Below are 18,951 nucleotides of genomic sequence, written 5' to 3'. Positions count from 1 at the left end.
TCTGCTCTTTTTAGTTTCCTTACTGTCACAGTAATAAACACAGATTGTTTCTCAGAATTTTACCCCTGTCATCCTCAGACCCTTCCCTTCTCTGCCGCTCTCCACATCATCCCATTCAACTGGTGGCATTTTCTTTCTCCTGCTTCCCTTTTGTTTCTCGCCACACCAGATTCTCCCAGCCTGTTGTTGGGCTTTTTCTTCTCTCTGTAGCAACAGCAGCATCCAGACTGAGAGAGGTTGTAAATCACAGCACTCTCTCCACTCTGTACCCATGCAGCAGACTCAGGCACTGCCAGGCATACTTGCAGGGAGGACGTCAATTCATCAGGCATGCAGGAAGTCAGTCTCTGAATGGCTTCAGTCAGTGAGCATCAGCGGTTAGTCTGAGCCTGGCTTCTCTTTCAGCATCAGTGTTGACATTAACTTAAGGTAATAGAGCACGACAGGAAAGAACAGAGGAAGTGTGCAGAAAGAAAAAGCATCATTCACACAGCAGACTAAGCGACTACCTGTCGGAGCGTCTTCAGCATCTCCGTGGCCTCATCCTGCTTGCCCTGTTTGGCCATCAGCATCATCTCCTGGATCATGCCGATGCGGCGCTGGTAGGGTGGTGGTGGCGTCCCGCTACGGCTCAGCCTGTCCCCTGACTTCAGCATGAGGGAGGCTAAGATGTCTCCCCGCTCCTTGGTGGGTGTCCGCTTCCAACTGTGCTGAGGACTCGCTCCTGCAGGCTCCTGGCCTTTAGCCTGCTTGGCACCCATGGTGCTGCCTCTTAATGTGAACTCTGGCAACAAAGAGATTGGTCCCACAGAGCAGTCATGCAGCGGCAGCTTTGATTCCTGTGTCAGACACCTGCTTCAGTAAAACGTCAGCAGCTCATCACGTCTCTGTGAAATGTGGAAAGTGTGCCTGCTCCCAGAGTACAGTACAACACTGCAGATACGCTGAGAAGGAGCGCTGGTAGTTTTGTGCTGTTACTCACAGGAGCTGGAGCTCATGTAGGGAACAGGTCTTTGGATGCTGCCTGCCGCATGGCCGCAGAGCGCGGACTCAGCAGAGTCAGGCTGCCGGAGATCCCCAGCAGTGAGTCTGCCTCAGCGACAGCCTCCTATCCCGGACCCAACTTCAGCACCAAATATTTACCCTCTCCTCCTCCTCCCGAGCTGTCCTCTAGAACACAGCGCTCTGTCCTGGAGCAGAGGAGGAGCAGCGGGCGGAGGATCGCTGCTGCATGAAGCAGGGCATGGCAGTGTTTACGTCTGCGGTGTTCCTCGTTCTGCCCTGTCCCTCCTCGGCCGCTGGAAGTCCCGCTGTACCTGCAACAAAAGCAGCGCTGGTCCTCCTCCCGGCCTCACTCTCCATCATTCGCAGGCAGGAAGCAGAAGTCGCATCCGCGCCTCGTCCTGCTGTGTGCAGGCTGCGGCTCAGCGGGCTTTGACAGAAGGGGCCGGACTGAGGTGTCCCCTCCCCGGGACCGAATTATGTATCGCACCCTCTGTTCGAGTGCACGGGGGCGCGCAGCGAGTGCACGTGACCGCAAGTCTTCCTTCCTCCTGGCGGGGTGATGAGGAGAGGCAGGAGGAGGGCCGGGAGGGTATGAGCACTGCCAAGTGTCTAGTTACACGGCGCTGACGCTCCGTCTCCGCGGGGGAGGTTTTTCTACCAGAGTCCATTCAAAATGTGTCGGCTTGTAGCTGCACTGCTCACAGGCAGAAATGGATAGGGTGTATCTGTCGAGATGAGTCATGCATTTTAAACTGTAGTCTTCTAAGAAAATCGGCCAACAGTGGACCTTGATTTAAGCATTTTGTATCTAACAATTAAAAAAATTTTTTTTTTTGCGGAAATTGTAAACCACAACACCAACTTACAAGTTAATACCCGATTAGAGTAGATCTACTTTGTGCACTGCTCTGTGCAGTCACATTTATTTAAATCACACCTAAAGGGGCTTTAAATTGTAAAATAAAGAGCCCACAGAAAAACCCCCAACAATCACTTGGCGACAGTGGGAAAGAAAAACTCCCTTGTAAGGGGAAGAAACCTCCGGTAGAACCAGGCTCAAGGCTGCACCTCCCTGAGCCCTGACACATAATTGGAGGGGTGCTCTTTTCTATACCCACGCTCATCGTGGTGAACAAAGAACTAAGAACACCTGACAGTAGTCAGGTGTTCTTAGCATCACATTTTTCTGCCCACATTTTATTTTTAAACCTGTTGCTAGAAGTTTAAGTGTCAGCCAAAATGATTTTCATATCAAAGCATTTTTTTTTGAAAGTTTATTACAAGTTTTTGTGAAATCTAGTTTTAATTGATTTTGTTTTTTTAGTTAGTTGGGATAAACTAAAACACATACATGAGTGTTTTCTCCAAAAAACAAATTGAAACAGCTGTCAGTTATTTATACTACCAGGGAAAGACCTGCACTGACATCTGGTGGCAGCTGTGTGGAACCATTACATCAATGTGGTTATATTTAGCATCCCTAATAATTGTGGTAAGGCCTTACTTTTCTTGAGCTAGATAGTGACTCTCTCAAATAGCCCTAGAGATGGGTCGGTGACCCCCTGGCAACCACCGGTTACTAGGACTCAGGTTTAAGCCAATTTTCCTGCCCACGTACAGGAAACAATTACACAAGTCTGATAGCTTCACACAAGCTCAAACTCAGCAGAAAGTCTGAATATTGTTCAAAAGGTGTATTTATTTTGCTTCTAATTACATCGGTATTTACAGTAGTATTTTCAACCATCAAATCACTTTATCAAAGCAAAAAAAAAAAAAAGTTAGTTTCTTTCCTCATTTTACAACTTTTAGGCTCATAACTCTTTTACAAAGTCACAGTCAGCCTTGACGACACATCCACATGTGCACAGGATCAAGATGACGGTTTGGTTTTTGTAGGGCGCAGACGGCGGGAGGAAGGCGGACAGCTTGCACAGAAAACTCATCTTCTGGTAACATCATCGCTGATGACTCCACAGAGAGCTGCTTCTGTTCACAGTCAGTGGGGACCTGACCTGCCACCAGCAGGAGGAGAGTTCACAAGTCTTAGCCTTGTGACTTTTAGTTTTACTTAACACTGAACAAAAGTGGATGCATTTCAGAGTGTCTGAAGCACATTTAGAAATCAGATCTCCAAAAATCTACATCAATAACACACCATTAGTTATAGGCATTTATCCAATCACGGACACCTAAATGATCACACAAGTGAAGAATTCTAGAGTTTTTTTTACCCAAATTCTTCATCTGGAAATGTTTATGGCAGTTTTTATTTTTATCATCATCATCATCATCATCATCCCCCCCCCCAGAAACAGCAGCATTAGAACAAATCTGGGTCAGGTTTAACGTTTTTCCTTTATGAACAGCAAATTAATACATGCAAAGCAGACAGACCACTCTGCACTAACTCAAGATAGTAACTGCTGACCACTTCTAAACTACCAAATACTGCTATGCTGCCATTTTGACTTTCTGTACTTTAGATTTATAGAGATGTGGTTTCATTTTTGACATTTCAGGGTGAGATATTTTTTAAATTTCCAGTTTGCTTCATTGTTGTGACACAGTAAATCTTATGTACTTTTACACTAACAGGCCCACACTTTGACACGTTCTCTGTATCTTTAAGTGTCTAAAAAACCCAAAACAACAACAATTGGGGGAGAACGAAAAAGGGTTTAGGACAAGAGTACTGCATCATGTATAAAAATAAACTGGTCAATATTTCAGCTCAGCAGCAATAATTCACCTTCCAAACTCTCAGCTCTCTTCCACTTCACTGTGCTGATCTCCTCCAGTGCACAGGCTTGCAGATTGATTTTCTAGCCTAAATGAATTTAATGCTGGGGGGGGGGGGCAGAAAATAGGCAAGGTGGGCCTGCATTTAGATAATCTAGAAACTGCTAATAATTTCCCCTTTGCTTAGCTTTCCTGATGCTAGACTCAGGTTGAAGGCTGAAGCAATGTTACAAGTCAGGGGCAACTCTAGATAATGACACAAGCAGGACTGGCAGCATATCCCGGGCTTGAGGGTGGTAGCACACACTTAAAATGTGTAGCCAGCAGGAGGCGCTTTGTCATCCTTGTTGCTCTCCAAGGAGAAGGGAGGAATGCGGACATCAAAGTGGGAACCATCAGTTCTTTCGATCCGAAACGTTCCCCTAAAACAACAATAATAAAAACACTTAAGTGAGAAAAGCTGAAGATACTTTGGATTTTATAGCATGTGAAGAAAGAGGTAGATGTAGACTCACCACATATGACCACTTGGGGCTTGTAGAGACACGTGGCTGCTGTATTGGAAGGCTGGCTGTTCTTTAGACAACACCGGCTCCTGTTAGGTAAGTACAAAGAGCTGAGCATTTCTAAACAAACGCGACAGTCTCCTCCTCACAGCCAGGATGACAGTCTGTTCATTCAACTCTGGAATCAGATCAAAATACTAACAGACAAGCGGAGCCAAGGCATCTGTATCATATCAGAACTGGGGTCTTGAAAAAATTCATCATTCATACTCTGGTGTTGAGGCCTTTGCATCAGTCAGGCATGTTTATTTTTAATATGATATGTAATATTAGGGATGGGTATCGTTTAGGTTTTATCCGATACCGGTGCCAAATCGGTACTTTTGAAACGGTGCCGGTGCTCAAACGGTGCTCGAACCGGTGCTTAAAGAATGGAGAACACAAAATTGGTCCAAAAACCTCTCATGGTCAGCTGGTTTTTTGTAAAAAGATAACAATGTTAGCCTTTTCTGCAGCTATGGGGCATATATGGTATCACTCTTAGCTGGAAGCAGTGCTTAAACAATGGAAAAAATACAAACTTTGTCCAAAAACCTCTCATGTTTAGCTGTTTCCCTCTTTTTCTTTGGTCATTTTAGCCTTTTTGGCCAGGATGAAGGGAGTATCTGCCATCAAACAAGAAGACAGCCACATGTAGCTATGATGATGTTTGCTAGTTCACCTTACATGCATTAATGTAATAACGTGGTTAGCCTACTCAACGTAAATTACACACGAACAACATTAAGCTACTCACGCAGAGAAGAACGGCTGCTGCTGCCATCAAATACGGCGCATTTCTCGGCTTTTAAAAAAAAAACAAAACGCTATGCGTCGCCAGGTGTTTCATCGGATTCGAGGTGTTACTTCCTTTGACAGTATCACAGTATCAGCTTAAAGCACTTGTTGCAGGCTGCTGAGTTTGCATATTTTGCTGTGAAGTACAGCCAGACTTTTGACCGCTTCGCCTTGGGCATTTTTAATCTGTAGCTCTGCATAAAAGAACGTACGTACCTGGCCCCGCCTACTATCCTCGGAAACGTAAAAATGATTGGCTAGAAGTGTATCACAGCTCAGGAAAAAAAAGCACCGAAATAAAGCACCGAAATGTGCGCTGCTTTTCGGTCTGGTTACTACCGTTTATGTCAGAACCGGTGCCATCATGGCACCGGACACCGGTACCCATCCCTATGTAATATGCAATGTAATGATACGTAATGAAAGAATACAGTAAAAAAAAAAATTACATCTCAGATGTCCTTTAAGTGGACTATGTTTGGTTAAAGGACGTCTTATGAAGCATGAGATCAGAATTCTATAATCCAAATGTAAATCGCCGCTTGATTCATTTATTTGCTTAACTTGTTTTGGACCGTAAACAAGGCGCGAATAGGACACCGGAAACAAAGCTCCCCACAGGAGTTTCCGCACCGGAAGTAGCATATGCTAACGTGCACATAGTCTATTACATACCTCAGTGTCAAAAACAAGTAATATAATATAATATAATATAATATAATATATGGCATGCATGCATATATGGTGTGTAATATTACTAATGTAATAGTATTATCTTAGAGGGATTGTGTGTCATTGCTAATCGTGTCTGTCGTTCTGTGGCCGGCTGCGTTTGTCCAACTCCACATCTCGTTGCCGTCTGTGGTTCTGCTCGTGTTTGTAAGCATGCTCACCCTGCCTACGACACCTCGTCCTCGGACCGTCTCCAGAGTTCCTGATAGGCTGAAGATCCTCCAGTGTCTCTCTCTCAGCTGAACCACCTCGTTGCCCAAGTTCTCCAGACGGATACAGTAGCGCCACTGCAGGAAGACAACACAAACAGATTTGAGCTGTTTATTTCTGTGTTTCACTGTCTTTAATTTACATGATAAAATATAAAACTACTCACCCAATAAACATGAGAATTCTGGGCCTCCTAAGGACAACAAAGAATTAACCTTAGATTTCAAGCAAACTACAGAGGAGCATTTAAGCCTACAAATTAAAAAGAAACAGGCTGTAAGCCAACATCTTGCCAAGCACACCTAATAACACCAATGAAATGTGTTTGAGCTGTGAGGTGGTGGGGCTCAGGCTGTGCTGCAATAACAAATAATATATAAGTAATATCCGTAAAGATCCAGCTACCCTCATTCCCATGTAGAAGGGGATGACAGTGACTCTGATGTTCTCAGTTGTCTCTCTGTGGACGTCTGAGAGCTCCAGCCAGGGGTGGTTCTTCTCTTGCCATGCTTTAAGGGTGTCTCTGGCTGTGAATGGAGGAACTACAAAAACAAAAAACAATCACATTAAAAATAGTCTGCTTCTTAGGCATTCTAGGTGGCCATTGAGTGGATCTTATAAGGATCGGAACCAAAAGTCAAACTACAAATGACAGTTTCACATAGGAGGGATAAACTTTAACATTACAAAACTTGCCACTCAAGCACTCAATCCTGCAGAAATTACCACCACCTTTATTCATGAAACTGCCCAGAGGATCGTCATGTTTACAAGATAAGACCTACATACATAAGATATGTAGGTCTGTCACAACTTTATGAAACAACAATGCTATGGAAGGAAACATGTCGACTACATCTGTTAGATATAGAAGAAACCTGTTGGACTTATACAAAACCACAGAGCTGAAAAAAAGATCTGCGCTTACTTTTTGAAGGGTTGTACATGAGGAAGCGCTCAAACAGCTCATGCTGGATGGGGACCTGCTCTGTGGAGTTATAAGGCAGAATGTCTTCATGGCTCACATAGTCCAGACCTGAAGAGGAAAGCCAGAAACAGAACCATCATAACTACTAGAGCAGGGCGATACTAAAAATATTTATCACGATATACATTTGAAAATTTGCGATAACGATATAACTGACGATATAATTGACACTAGACAAAATACTTTACAACTCCACAACTTTATTAGTGCAAAATAAACCATCAATGTATTTTCACTTAAACAAGCAGCTGTTTTTTGCATTAAAGTTATATAAAAATGTAACAGTGCAAATGCAAATTCCTTGCTGACAGTTTAACCAAAAGGCATTTCCAGTGGACATTGCACCACTTGATGGGTTGTCAGAGCATTACGTCTATCGTAGGGAGGAGCCTCGCGGAGTGATACGTACTGTGCTTCAACATAATATTACCATATTGCATGTGTATAAGCTCTTTTTAAGTTTTGTGGATATTATACACTGTTATGCTGAGGATATGTCGGCCAATGTCCAGGGTTAGGGTCACTGTCGACTTTCAGAAAAATCAAAGGATTGATTTTAAGTGTGCCGTATTTTCCAAACAACACAGTAATAACGGCGGTCTGCTAGCATGCTCTACCAAAAATAGTGCTTTGTTGTGTATCTGATGGACGAAAGCTAAACCAGTTCCACATCACTGAAGTTGCAGCATTTTTACAAACCAATTCTGGTTCATCTGTTTCATTCAACGATCCGCTTTCGCCCTTGTCATTCTCCGTCGCCGCAGTGCCTTTTTCGCCATGTGCGTATGAAAACAAAGGCACAGCGCATGCGCGTTTTACCCATATTCTATCGCAACATTATACCGGTATTACCGTGACCGGTATGATATGGCCCAGCCCTAATAACTACCATTATCAAAAATGCTCTTTTCACAGAATTCAATATTTGAACATTTTGAGTAAATTACGTAATTTCCTCAGCACTGATAAAAGAACACCAGCTGCTTTTTTGCCCTTTTCTCTCTGACAGCAGGTTGGATGTGACTGTGTAAAAATAAGGTATGCTCTATTCGGGCCAGACTCAAATTTAATGCTTAAAGTATGACCGCCAGTTTCTAATGCCAACTGTAAGACCCCAAGATAGACATCACCAGTAGGGGTGGGTTTTTATAATTGATTTATCGATTAAAATCGATTCTGGCTTGGATAACGTAAAATCAATTCATTAAAATCCTGAATCGATTTTTTAATATAAATTTATTTTGCCAGAATCTCTGGTGAAATCTCACAAAATTTCAATAACCACCAAACAGCTAAGACAGTAAATGAGAGCAGGAACACGGATTCTGCACAAAGACAAAACCCGTGGATCAGAATCAGTGAGTGTCGCCTTTCTCACAGTCGGTGCTGAAAGCCGACAGCTCGCTGATTCTGATCTGTCGGCGGGTCCGCGCTTTGTGTTCCCTTTATGTGCGGATTCTAAAGCTGTTAATTTGATGTCTCTCCAAACAATATTGACCGAACCAGCAGCAAAAGAAGATCCAAACTACGCTTCACATAAACATCGTCATGTATTCACTCTTACTTTTACTGTTTTGCTTCGACCACGATGCACAGCTCTCTCTCTCTGTCTGTCTGTACTTCAAGAACAGTTTCCTGTCTAAAAATCAGTTTTCTTCATTATTCGCTTGCTTGTTACGCACAAGTCTACCGTTGTGTACAGCGCTGTCGGCTGACTTTTTTTTTTCGTTTTATATACTTCCGAAAAGAAAACCTAATTTCTGCCGTTCAATACTGAACAAATTTAAACTTTTTAAAATTATGCAAAATGCAAAACGCTTAGCCGTGTCTCTAATAAAACCGCTGTAACTTCCGAGGTAATGTTCATGTGTTGATTAATGGTTTTCTTTCGTTTTTGATCTACTGCAGAATATTTTTATAAAATCCCAGGCCAGGAAAATCACCTTCATGTTTTTCTGTGTTTTATCCTCAGCTACTTTGACACAAAGGCATCTGCTGTGATGCTTACACCTTTGATAAAGTCTTGCGTGTGTCAGCTTCCTTTTTATAGATACAAAAATATGTAAATGTACTGATCTGAGTTATAATATTTCTGGCTGTCAAAATTTCCCAGATTCAAATTGAATTGAATCGAATTAAGTCGAATCGTGGATCAAATCGATTCGGGACCTTGTGAATCGGAATTGAATCGATTCTAGAAATCAGTGACGATACCCAGCCCTAATCACCAGCTATCTCCCGTCTTTTATTATGACAAAAGCCTCCATAAGAAATAAATGAAAAACAATCAGAATGTGAGTCAGATGTATGAGTGAGTGGCTCCTGACCAGTGTGCATACCTGGGATGGCGTACAGAGCCCTGCTGTCATCGTGGTTGGCCAGAAACGTCACTGCCTCCGTCTGGGACCTCTGAGACTGTCACAGCGCACAGACCAACAGTTACATACCTGCAGACCTCAACACTAATAAATACCTACAGTTTGAGTCCACCACAGTGGAGGGTTTGTCACCTAGCAACATTTCCACCCACTGCACTGCCTGAGATCACACAGACTGTGTCCACAATTGAGCTCAAAACAGTGGTTGACGCTCTGAATAACTACATGATCTCAGTACAAGCACAAGTTATACTTACTATATGAGGGCAGTCTCTGGTGTCAATGAGGACTTGGTAGTAAGTGTGAGTCTTCCCCTTCACCTCCTTGGAGCCGTGGGCCCCTGGGGGCTCAGGTTTGCTGCAGGAAGAAGCACTACAAAATCAGTACACAACACACAAAACAACCACGCAGAAAGTCAAGCTGAGATGGGCATTTTAGCCCAGACCACCCTACCTGTCAGACATGGGAGGGGTGATGTCTCGATCATAGAGGCGGGCGTGCCATGGAAACAAGACGATGCCTCTGTAGCCAAACACGCTGTGGAGAAACAGCTAGGGGAGAGCCCGACAACAACAACGACGAGATAAGGCTTTCAGAAATTATAGATGTAGGACGCTCAATACACACAATGTTGTATGGGATTACAGTCACTAGAAGAGATGATGCAAACAGGTTATATGGACAACACTGAGTTACATAAACTGTTTCATAGGCCTGTTCTCTCTCACTCACTGTTCTGGCGTCGTTCATCATGTATAACTATAGACAAAGGTATGGGCAGTAATGCTGAACACTGGAGCAGAGCTGTTTCTATCCTCTCCACACTGTTGCTTTGTTCTGCACTACTTAAGATCCATCATACAGTGCCAAGAGTAGGGAATTAAAGTCTGACCACTAAAGTAATAAGATTAAAGAACAAAGAAAGAAAGTCATGCAAGGGAGACACACACACACGCGGTAGTCAAAGGGCATTTCTTATTCATCTCTGGGAGTTATGTTAACTAAGCAGTTCCACATGCAGCCTCCCTGGGCAGGCTTCTAAAGTATATTCTGCCCCCAATTTTAATATTTTTTTTGTAATATTCTCATATGGAACTTATTTTTTTGGTCCAGAGCCTCTTCCCACTCTCAAACTCCAAGTGCACCGCTTTGGAGGTCTGCTGTGACCTGCAGCAGGCAGAGAACTGCTTCATGAGCCACTAGCCAAAACTCACCAAGGCTACAGAGTAATCTAACTCTGTAACACTGTAATGGTCCGTGTGCAGTAGAAGGGCCTATGAAATTTATGTTAGTCATCTGTCTAATACAAGAGAAAGAACAAGAGCTAAACCAGATCATCAGCTAAACCAGATATAGGGCTGCCACGATTAGTCGACTAGTCACGATTATGTCGACTATTAAAATCGTCGACGACTAATTTAATAGTCGACGCATCGTTTGAAGCTTTGTAAGATCACAAAGGACGCAGGAATGAGTAGTAGGATTTAAGAGTGTAATAACGGACTGAAACAGAAGATGGCAGCACTGCATGTACAAGGATGCCAGCTGCCGTTAAACCCCGAAGAAGAAGAAGCTGTGTCCCAGAATTCATAGCGCAGCCCAGCGCAGTTGTCAACAATGGCGGCAGCTAGTTAGTTTTAACTTTACTCTTATTATTCTTTCTGGGTCACAAAATAAACGTTTAACATATTTTCAGGCGAGAATGTAGCTGTGTAAACCTCAAATATCTGCTCAGTTTATCAAGACACCACATATTTTCAAAAGCGCTCCGACGTTTTCGGAGACGTCTGTTACCCACTAGCTCGTTAGCGAGCCGGGGGCTAGGCTCACTAGAGCCGTGAGAACACCGGACTCCCGGCAAATCGTTTTCAAACCCACCGCCATCTTTCGCTAGTCAGGTTAAACATATATATAAGTCACTTAGATAACTTAAAAATGTTATTGTTTGGCTTTCTTTAGTATTTTATTTGTTCCTGAGTAAATTGGTTTGGCTGAGATTAAAGTTATAGTTTTTGCACAGCTAAAACTGTCAAGCAGACAGATGATTATCAGAAGTGTGAGACGCTGGAGAATATACTCCGGTGTCCTGTTATATTTTAGAAAGCAAGGAGTTTATTAAACTTCACCAAAACAATCTGCAAATTTCATTAAAAATTAATAAACTACCATCTTGTCTTTATTTTTAGTTAGCACAAACACTTCAAGCTGTAAGCTAATGATAGTTATATAAGACCAGATGCTGCTGGTGCAATAAGCTGTACGTCCAATGGATGATGATCTGATTAGTCGACTAATCGCAAAAATAATCGGTGACTAGTCGACTATCAAAATAATCGTTTGTGGCAGCCCTAACCAGATCATCAGCTAAACCAGATCATCAGCTTCGGTATAAGCATGAATAAAGTGTGAAGGTCTTACCTGTCCGGTTTCATATTTGCCGTGCTGCTTCACAGCCTCAAACACTCCCACAGTCTCTAGAATCTTCCCCTCAGGCCTGTTCCTGCCAAAAACAGGCAACATCATTACACTCTGAATCTGTGTGGGTCTGCATGCTACACAAAAATTGAACCAACAAATCATGTATGGGACAGCACACCGGGTCGGGAAATTCCATAGATGCAACGACAGCAATTTGGAATTTGCCATCCTATGGAAAAAATATGCATTAAGCCCTATAGCAAGACAGGTCCTGCAGACTCTTCAGCCCTGATCTCAATCACAGTTTGATAATATTGTTAACACTTGACCGTTGAGGTGTTTTGTTCAAATACAGTTGGTCTCAAACTCCATGCCCCCATCATTATTTCAGAACAAAACAAACAATACGTGTTGGCACCGATAACAACAGCTGGTCACTTCATATAAATAACACTCTTATTCTGTGCTTCCTGCAAAGCTAATCTTCACAACAGAAATGAAGAGCAGGGATTAATGAGGTGGATATATGGACGGGGAGATTTAATATTACACACCAAGTTGGACAAGTTGTATTGCACAAGAATAATCACAAGGTAAGCTGCTTTTATTAGAAATATGGTTACAAAACAACGAACATGCAGATTCTGAATGAATACCTCTGGGTAAGATCGGGAGGACAATACTGTACTCAGTTCTGATGGGTGACCATCTCAACTTTGCTTGAAAGACAAACCAAGTTCAGATGCAATCCAGGCAGAAATGTCAATCATGACGAGAGAGGGCTGAAAATTGAGTCAACGTGGAAGTGCCAAAAACTGCAGGGGGTATAATGGCCACTCAGTGCAATACGAACCTGCGAAACTGTAACCACTTGGTGACAATGTTTTATCAAAACAGGTTAGGGTTGTTGTCCCACTAATAAGAAACAAGAGAGTGCAGTATTTGCCCCGAGGTCAGGGTGGTGCAGTCTCTGTGCTGCTGGGATAGCCTCCAGCCCAAAGACTTTAGAATATGGATGAACACTTTAAAGATGTCAAATGATGAGAACAAGAATGAGCCTATGCAAACATGCACAACTGGCCTAAGTTACTCTTTAACCCCTCTGGGCTCCTCTTCACTTTCTACTTGTGCAGCAATCTGAGACAAGTCGATACACTGTCCACAGATAATCGCCAATCTAAATTTAGCCACACTGCTACAAACTCTGGACCCAGCCTCAGCCAACAGCTAGCCCTTGTCAACAACACGCCTTGCCAAGAACAGAAACTATCCATGTCACTATCCATCCATTTGGGTTGGGGATTTGTGCCATTGAGCAGTCAACATATCACAGAAAAGCTTGGTAAAAATATAAAAATATCAGTATGTCATCAGATATCATTACACAAGGAAAAGGTTGCATAAACAAATCTTAACGATACAAGAGTGTGCTGATTCACCGCTGCTATTCCAACCAGCGTGTGGGCACTCACCCACCTGTCCACCCACCTTTACTCTCTCTCACAGAACAGATAAATCAAGCACACTCTGCCTCTTTCTGTCCACACCTGCAATCTTTGGGCTTTCACTGGTGACCATTGAGGACGTGAAACCAAAGCTGAGAAATCAATAATGAGCTAACCATTTCACTGTCCACACAACTAATTAATAAACATTAAGAATATCTAGAAAAAGACTGAAAGCCAGAGCTACAGTACAATAAAAGCATGAGTAGTAAGCAAAGTTAAAATCTTCACTACTCCTTGGGAGCTTTACTACGGTCTTTTCTTACAGTAGGTTGTGTTTCATCTTCCTCCTTCAGCTGACACAACTGTACTTTCTTGTCTGCTGGCTCTTTTCTATTGTCTCCATTGCGGCTCTGTTCCTTGCACTTCCCAGTTTACAGAGCAGTTCCATTATAAATTTGAGCTACAGATACATACTGATCCAGTTAATCTGAAACTTTAATTTTGCTGTTGCTTCTACTAGAGATGACACGTTAACCTGTTTAACATCAATTTCACTGGCACGCCTGTTTACACACGTCCTTTCAGCATTTTTTTCCTGAGCACAAACAATGTCAGTTCATATATATTTATATTTTTAACCAGCTAGTCCATGCCTGGATTCCTTCCAAGCACACATCTCTGATTCCTGCCTGTGTTTGCTACTGAGTCTTCCTGATACATCCCAGTCTTGCAGAGACAGGGAAAGATTGCAGAGTGCTTGGATGTCAGCTCACGGCTCTTCTTGCCAGTCTTACTGTACACATTAGATCACTGAAGTCATGTATAAATTTACAATATTATACAAGCTTTACAGTTAATACTTGCAAGCCTGTACTGAATTTTAAGGCCTGATAATGACCCGGGGAATTATATGCCCAATTTTAAAATTAAGAATAACTAGATTAAGTGTTAATCTTAAAGAAATACTGCTTTTGTGGTTGCTGCAATGCTGTCGGTGGTTAATACAACTCCATTTTTAGTTTCAGTATATAATATTTGGTACAAGCCTGTCAGCAGTAAGACAATTAACTTTATTTACACCAAGGTAATTCTCCCATTACCAGGTCTGACTGTATAAGATCAGTCCACCAATCATCAACGATTAAGTATTGGGTTGATTTAAGTCCTAAATAACAGGAGAGGCAAATATTAACACACAAAACTGAGATACTGACAGGGAGCCAACAGGTGTCTGAATGATGTTAATAAGACAGTGCCTCTGTGCAGCCTGCAAACTGCAGCCTGTGCAGCACCAAATGTTTTAAGGGTCTCTCAGTTGTTCTCTTCACTAAAATGACAGTGCCAGCATTAATAATAAGGAAATAATACAATATACTATCAGGATAACGCAGATATTGCTGAATAACTTTTCAAAGCCTATATTTGTGCTACTAAATTCTTTCAAAACTGCCAAACCACTGAAGAAGAATCTTCCCAAATGTTTACTGTGTAGTTAAACATGTACTGAATTGACGCCATAGGTTGGAAGCAGTAACAACATCAAGTGCAGCTCAACTAATGCTGGCAAGCTACTTAACAGCCAATATCTGTGATTTCTTCATTTCTTGCTGGTAAATCCTCCTCTTTCAGATGGACTCTAAAGTAGGGCTGGGCAATATGAGGAAAATCTAAAATCACAATATTTTTTTGGCTACATCACCATATATACACAGTGATATGTTTAACCTCCAAAATCCATATAGAGCCTAAAATTGCACTGGTATACGCATTCAAATCGACCATTCAATGTTCTTTTTTTCCCTTCTTTGAATACAAAAAACCTGAATGAAATGAAAGGTTTTATTTCAACTACTTTTTAACCATTAGTTCTACACAGAGATTTTTCACAAATGACTACAGTCACAGTAAGTCTCTCTGTGGTCAACACTAGACCTTTAACAAAATATCATAGCAACAAAAAAGGACATCAAGCAATAATTCACAAGACAATATAAAACAACCGAAATGAAAAGGGTGCTTTTTATGCTTATGACGTATAAAATCTATACAATAAAAAATGTGATGACCTCAAATTACAGAAACAAAAGTCTAGATAGTGACTACAAAAAGGACTGACCAAGAACAGTCACAGGAAATCACTAGGGGTGCAACGATACACAAAATTCACGGTTTGGTTCGATACTTTGGTGTCACGGTTCGATATTTTTTCGATACAAAATAAAATGTTCATGCCTTTTTAATTTGTCATTTATTAAAATTATAAATATATATTTTAACTCAAAAGTACAGTTTTTAAATTTAACCCTAACCCTTGTGCGTGTTTTTTATTTTGACAGCGAATGCGCACCTGCGGACCACTTATGTGCAGCCCTGGTTATTTAGCTCATCATATCGCAGCCACAGAAATTATTTTGGTCATGAAACCATAAAGCTGCACTTTCTTTTTGCCTTATAGTCTGATGTGTCATAACTTTTCCGTTTTGCGGTAAGCTTTTCTTTGGCTGTCACTTCTTCACCCTGACCTGTCTTATTTGGCTCAGCAGAACTAAAATATATATCCTGCTGCTTTTACACACGCACTCACATAAGCTCAGCGATTCTCTGCGCGATCAACCTCTCACATGTTTAAGCTGCGGGAGATTTCACTTGTCATGTTTGCATAGTAAGCTAACGATTGATAAGACGATGTCAGAGGAATTGGTGCACAAATTATCATCACTCACCAATCAGTGCTGTCGCTCTCTATACACATGCCTTGCGATTGCAAAGTGAAAGCAAAAAAACAAGTGCAAATTCAAATGCGATTTCAATATGTCACATATTGACAGTGGCTCACCGATGCCAATGACATAATTACCCAGCTACATTTCCGAAAGAATGCAAAAGCATTGACATATATTTTTCCTTCCTACAATAGCCGGACAGGCAGGGCAGAGATAGATTTTGGTAGCCCGACTGGAAAAATTGCTAGCCCCAGGACGTCGGGCTAGCGATATTGCAAGCCCTGTATCTGATTGAGGAATCACTCATCTTTGGAAAAGAGTTTATTACAGAGAAATGGCTCTTTCCAAAATAAAAGCTATACTATCCGCTTCTTCTGGGCTATATTCTCAGCAGCATATTAAACATATCAGGTCCCCATAAGGAGAATCCTGTGCTAACGGCTGTCTAAATGACTCAGGTAAAGTTTGTAGCATGCATGCTTGTTGTTTTTGTCTTTGCACTAGGATGATGTCGGCGTAAATGTGCAGTCATCTTCGTTGTGTTCCCACTAGTGCTTTCAGGTTAATCTCGTTAAAATGACCTTAACGCCACAACACGGCAAATCTCCGTTAACGAGCTACCGCCGATCGCCCCGTGCATGGGGCTAGACGGCCAACACGTTAACGAGCTAACTGCGCTAACACACTAGCTCCCACCCATGTAATTGAGCATTGCGTGGCACATCCAACATACTGTTTTACTTTAGTCCATGACGCGCTTACCTTCAGGGTCATACGTCACATGAAAACCAAAATAATTCCAAACGCCAGATCTGAATGAGGGTGGGGGAGGTCCATGTTGCAAGGAGAGCTTAACTTCTGTCTCGCTAGCTTGCCCTGCGCTCTTCCTTCTGACTATGCTGTCTGTGTGGAGCACACAGACAGCATCGTCAGAAGGAAAGTTGATAAAATAAATTACAAATGTTGTATTGTTCGATACATATGCGTACCGAACCGAAAGCACTGTATCGAACGGTTCAATATCGATACGAATATCGTTGCACCCCTAGAAATCACAGCTGGTTTATTTAACATTTTATTTGCAGTATTTTCCTATCTGGTAAAATATAAACATGCATGTTCAGTGCAGTGTGCCAGGTAGAAAAGAAGGGGGAGATTAAAGATGCATTCGCAGCGTGTGGGAGAAAAAAAACATTTCAGCGAATTACATGCAGATAGCTTATTAATGCTATTGCAATTGATACCCGATGGTTACAATAAAGACATTTCAACTATTGTACGTGGAAAAACTCGAGGTACCCATGGGTCGCCACAGCAGATTATCTGCCTCCATCTCACCATATCCCAGCATTCTCCTCTGTCACACCATGTTCTCTTTCACTCACTACATCCATGAATCTTTTATGTGTTATTCAACTTTTCTTCCTGCCTGGCAGCTCCATATTCAATGTGCTTTAGCCAGTTAATCAGCTTTCTCTCTCTTATGCACATGTTCAAACATCTCAGTCTCACCTTTCTAGCTTTGCCTCCAACCTGCTCAAACTGAACTGTCCCCCTGAGGTCTTCGTCCTGGTCACTCCAAATGAAAATCTTACCATCTTCAGCTCTGCCAAATGTGTTTATGTTAGTGCCACCATCTCCAAACTATACATCACAGCAGGTCTCGGTTACTACCATGTAATCCTTCCCCTTTTTTGGACAGCTGGACCCATGTATTTTAAAACATCTCCCTTTACTACCTCTGCTGCCTGCATCACTCTTACACCTGCCTCCTGCTTATTCACACACATGCATTCTGTCTTGCTTCTATTAACTTTCATGTCTCTTCTTTCCAGAGCATACCTCCACCTCTCCAGGCTCTCTACCACCTGCTCCTACCTACTCTCACTACAGATCACACCTCGCTTTCTAATGTGTTGTCTGCAAACATGGCACGGAGACTCCTGCCTGACCTCAACTATCAGCCTGCAAATAAGGAGCCCAGATCTGATCTCAGTTGTAAATCTCACCTTTTACTCCAACCACACACCTCAGCACTGTCTGGCTTGCCCTCATACATGTCCTGCACCACCCTTCTATACTTCTAACACTCCTGACGTCCACATGCAGTACTACAGTTCCTCTCTTAGCACCCAATCACGTCTTCTCCGATCCACAAAGACACAGTGAAGCGCCTTATAAACTTCTCTATACTTCTCCATCAACACTCTTAAAGCAAACATCAAATCTGTAGTGCTCTGAAGCCACACTGCTGCTCACTGATCACCACCTCTCTTTATAACCTAACTTCAAAAACTGCTTCACATATCTTTATGGTATGGCTCATCAGCTTTCTTCCTCTGTAGTTACAACAGCTCTGCACATCACCCTTGCTCTGAGTCCCAATTCATTTGCACATCGGACTCACTATGCAGGTATCATCTACCTACAGGCAGCTGTCCACTTAATAGCAGCATGGCCAGTGTCTTTAACTAACGGTGCCATTTTGAAGAGCTCGTGCTTAGCTAAAGTCTTTAGCATGCTAGCTCTGGCATATTAGGACAGTTGAGGATTCTTACCGTGACGACATAAACCTCCTCTGCTGAACACCGTCAGGCAGGCCGCAAGCTCGGCATAGTAACCGCGGTCTGTATGCCTCGAACCCGCAGCTGGTGTCAACGACACTCAGTATTCTGTGAGCATGCTTCTTGTTGTATTTACTGACACTACTCAACAACCCTCGACGTAATGCACTAGCCGCCATCTTTCCAATACTAGCACAGTCACACACGTATTATATCGTTTGTCCTCCAGCGCTGAGAGCCAATCATAGCTGAGCTGCCTTCATGGAACGACTGTAATAACAGAACCAAACGCTTAACGTTCAGTAACCTTCTTTTAATTATTTTCGTTTACAACAAATATGACCTTCATTGTAGTCTGAAAATAAAAGTTTAACACTCCTTTATTTTCATTCCACCATTT

General features: G+C 42.4%; 2 protein-coding genes across 3 annotated transcripts in view; both read right to left on the bottom strand.

Moving 5' to 3' along the window:
- lrrc75a (leucine rich repeat containing 75A) overlaps nucleotides 1–1,587 on the bottom strand; it is a 74,723-nt gene extending 73,136 nt beyond the window's left edge. The window contains exon 1 of the mRNA XM_085479137.1: nucleotides 510–1,587. Within this exon, the coding sequence (XP_085335263.1) occupies nucleotides 510–761 (252 nt within the window). The 5' untranslated portion in view covers nucleotides 762–1,587. The remainder of the gene's footprint in view (nucleotides 1–509) is intronic.
- A 1,097-nt stretch (nucleotides 1,588–2,684) lies between these two features.
- On the bottom strand, nucleotides 2,685–18,801 carry poldip2 (polymerase (DNA-directed), delta interacting protein 2). 2 transcript variants are annotated; one of them, XM_085479132.1, is made up of 11 exons: nucleotides 18,546–18,801; nucleotides 11,817–11,898; nucleotides 9,852–9,949; nucleotides 9,656–9,755; nucleotides 9,360–9,435; nucleotides 6,961–7,068; nucleotides 6,438–6,574; nucleotides 6,199–6,225; nucleotides 5,984–6,109; nucleotides 4,263–4,342; nucleotides 2,685–4,169 (listed from the first exon to the last, which is right to left on the bottom strand). In XM_085479132.1, the coding sequence occupies exons 1-11, from the start codon at nucleotides 18,728–18,730 to the stop codon at nucleotides 4,055–4,057; spliced, it is 1,134 nt and encodes a 377-aa protein (XP_085335258.1). In that variant the 5' UTR covers nucleotides 18,731–18,801; the 3' UTR covers nucleotides 2,685–4,054. The 2 variants fall into 2 exon arrangements, with proteins under 2 accessions (XP_085335258.1, XP_085335259.1); XM_085479133.1 differs by having other exon boundaries at nucleotides 11,817–11,892.
- Between the last annotated feature and the right edge of the window lie 150 nt (nucleotides 18,802–18,951).

This window comes from Copadichromis virginalis, linkage group LG14 (genome assembly GCF_057382275.1).
Source record: "Copadichromis virginalis isolate Kocher_CV1m ecotype Utaka linkage group LG14, C_Virginalis_male_GT1.1, whole genome shotgun sequence".
In the NCBI taxonomy this organism is placed as follows: domain Eukaryota; kingdom Metazoa; phylum Chordata; class Actinopteri; order Cichliformes; family Cichlidae; genus Copadichromis; species Copadichromis virginalis.
Note: the sequence above shows the minus strand (reverse complement) of the source record. Positions and strands in the feature narration are given on the sequence as shown.

Coding starts and splice junctions, on each gene's coding strand:
- poldip2 (XM_085479132.1), bottom strand. CDS start 18,730: ATGGCGGCTAGTGCATTACGTCGAGGGTTGTTGAGTAGTGTCAGTAAA. Junction 9,436..9,655: donor CCAGAGACTGCCCTCATATA/GTAAGTATAACT, acceptor GCGCTGTGACAG/TCTCAGAGGTCCCAGACGGA. Junction 6,110..6,198: donor AGAATTCTCATGTTTATTGG/GTGAGTAGTTTT, acceptor GTCTTCCTGCAG/TGGCGCTACTGTATCCGTCT.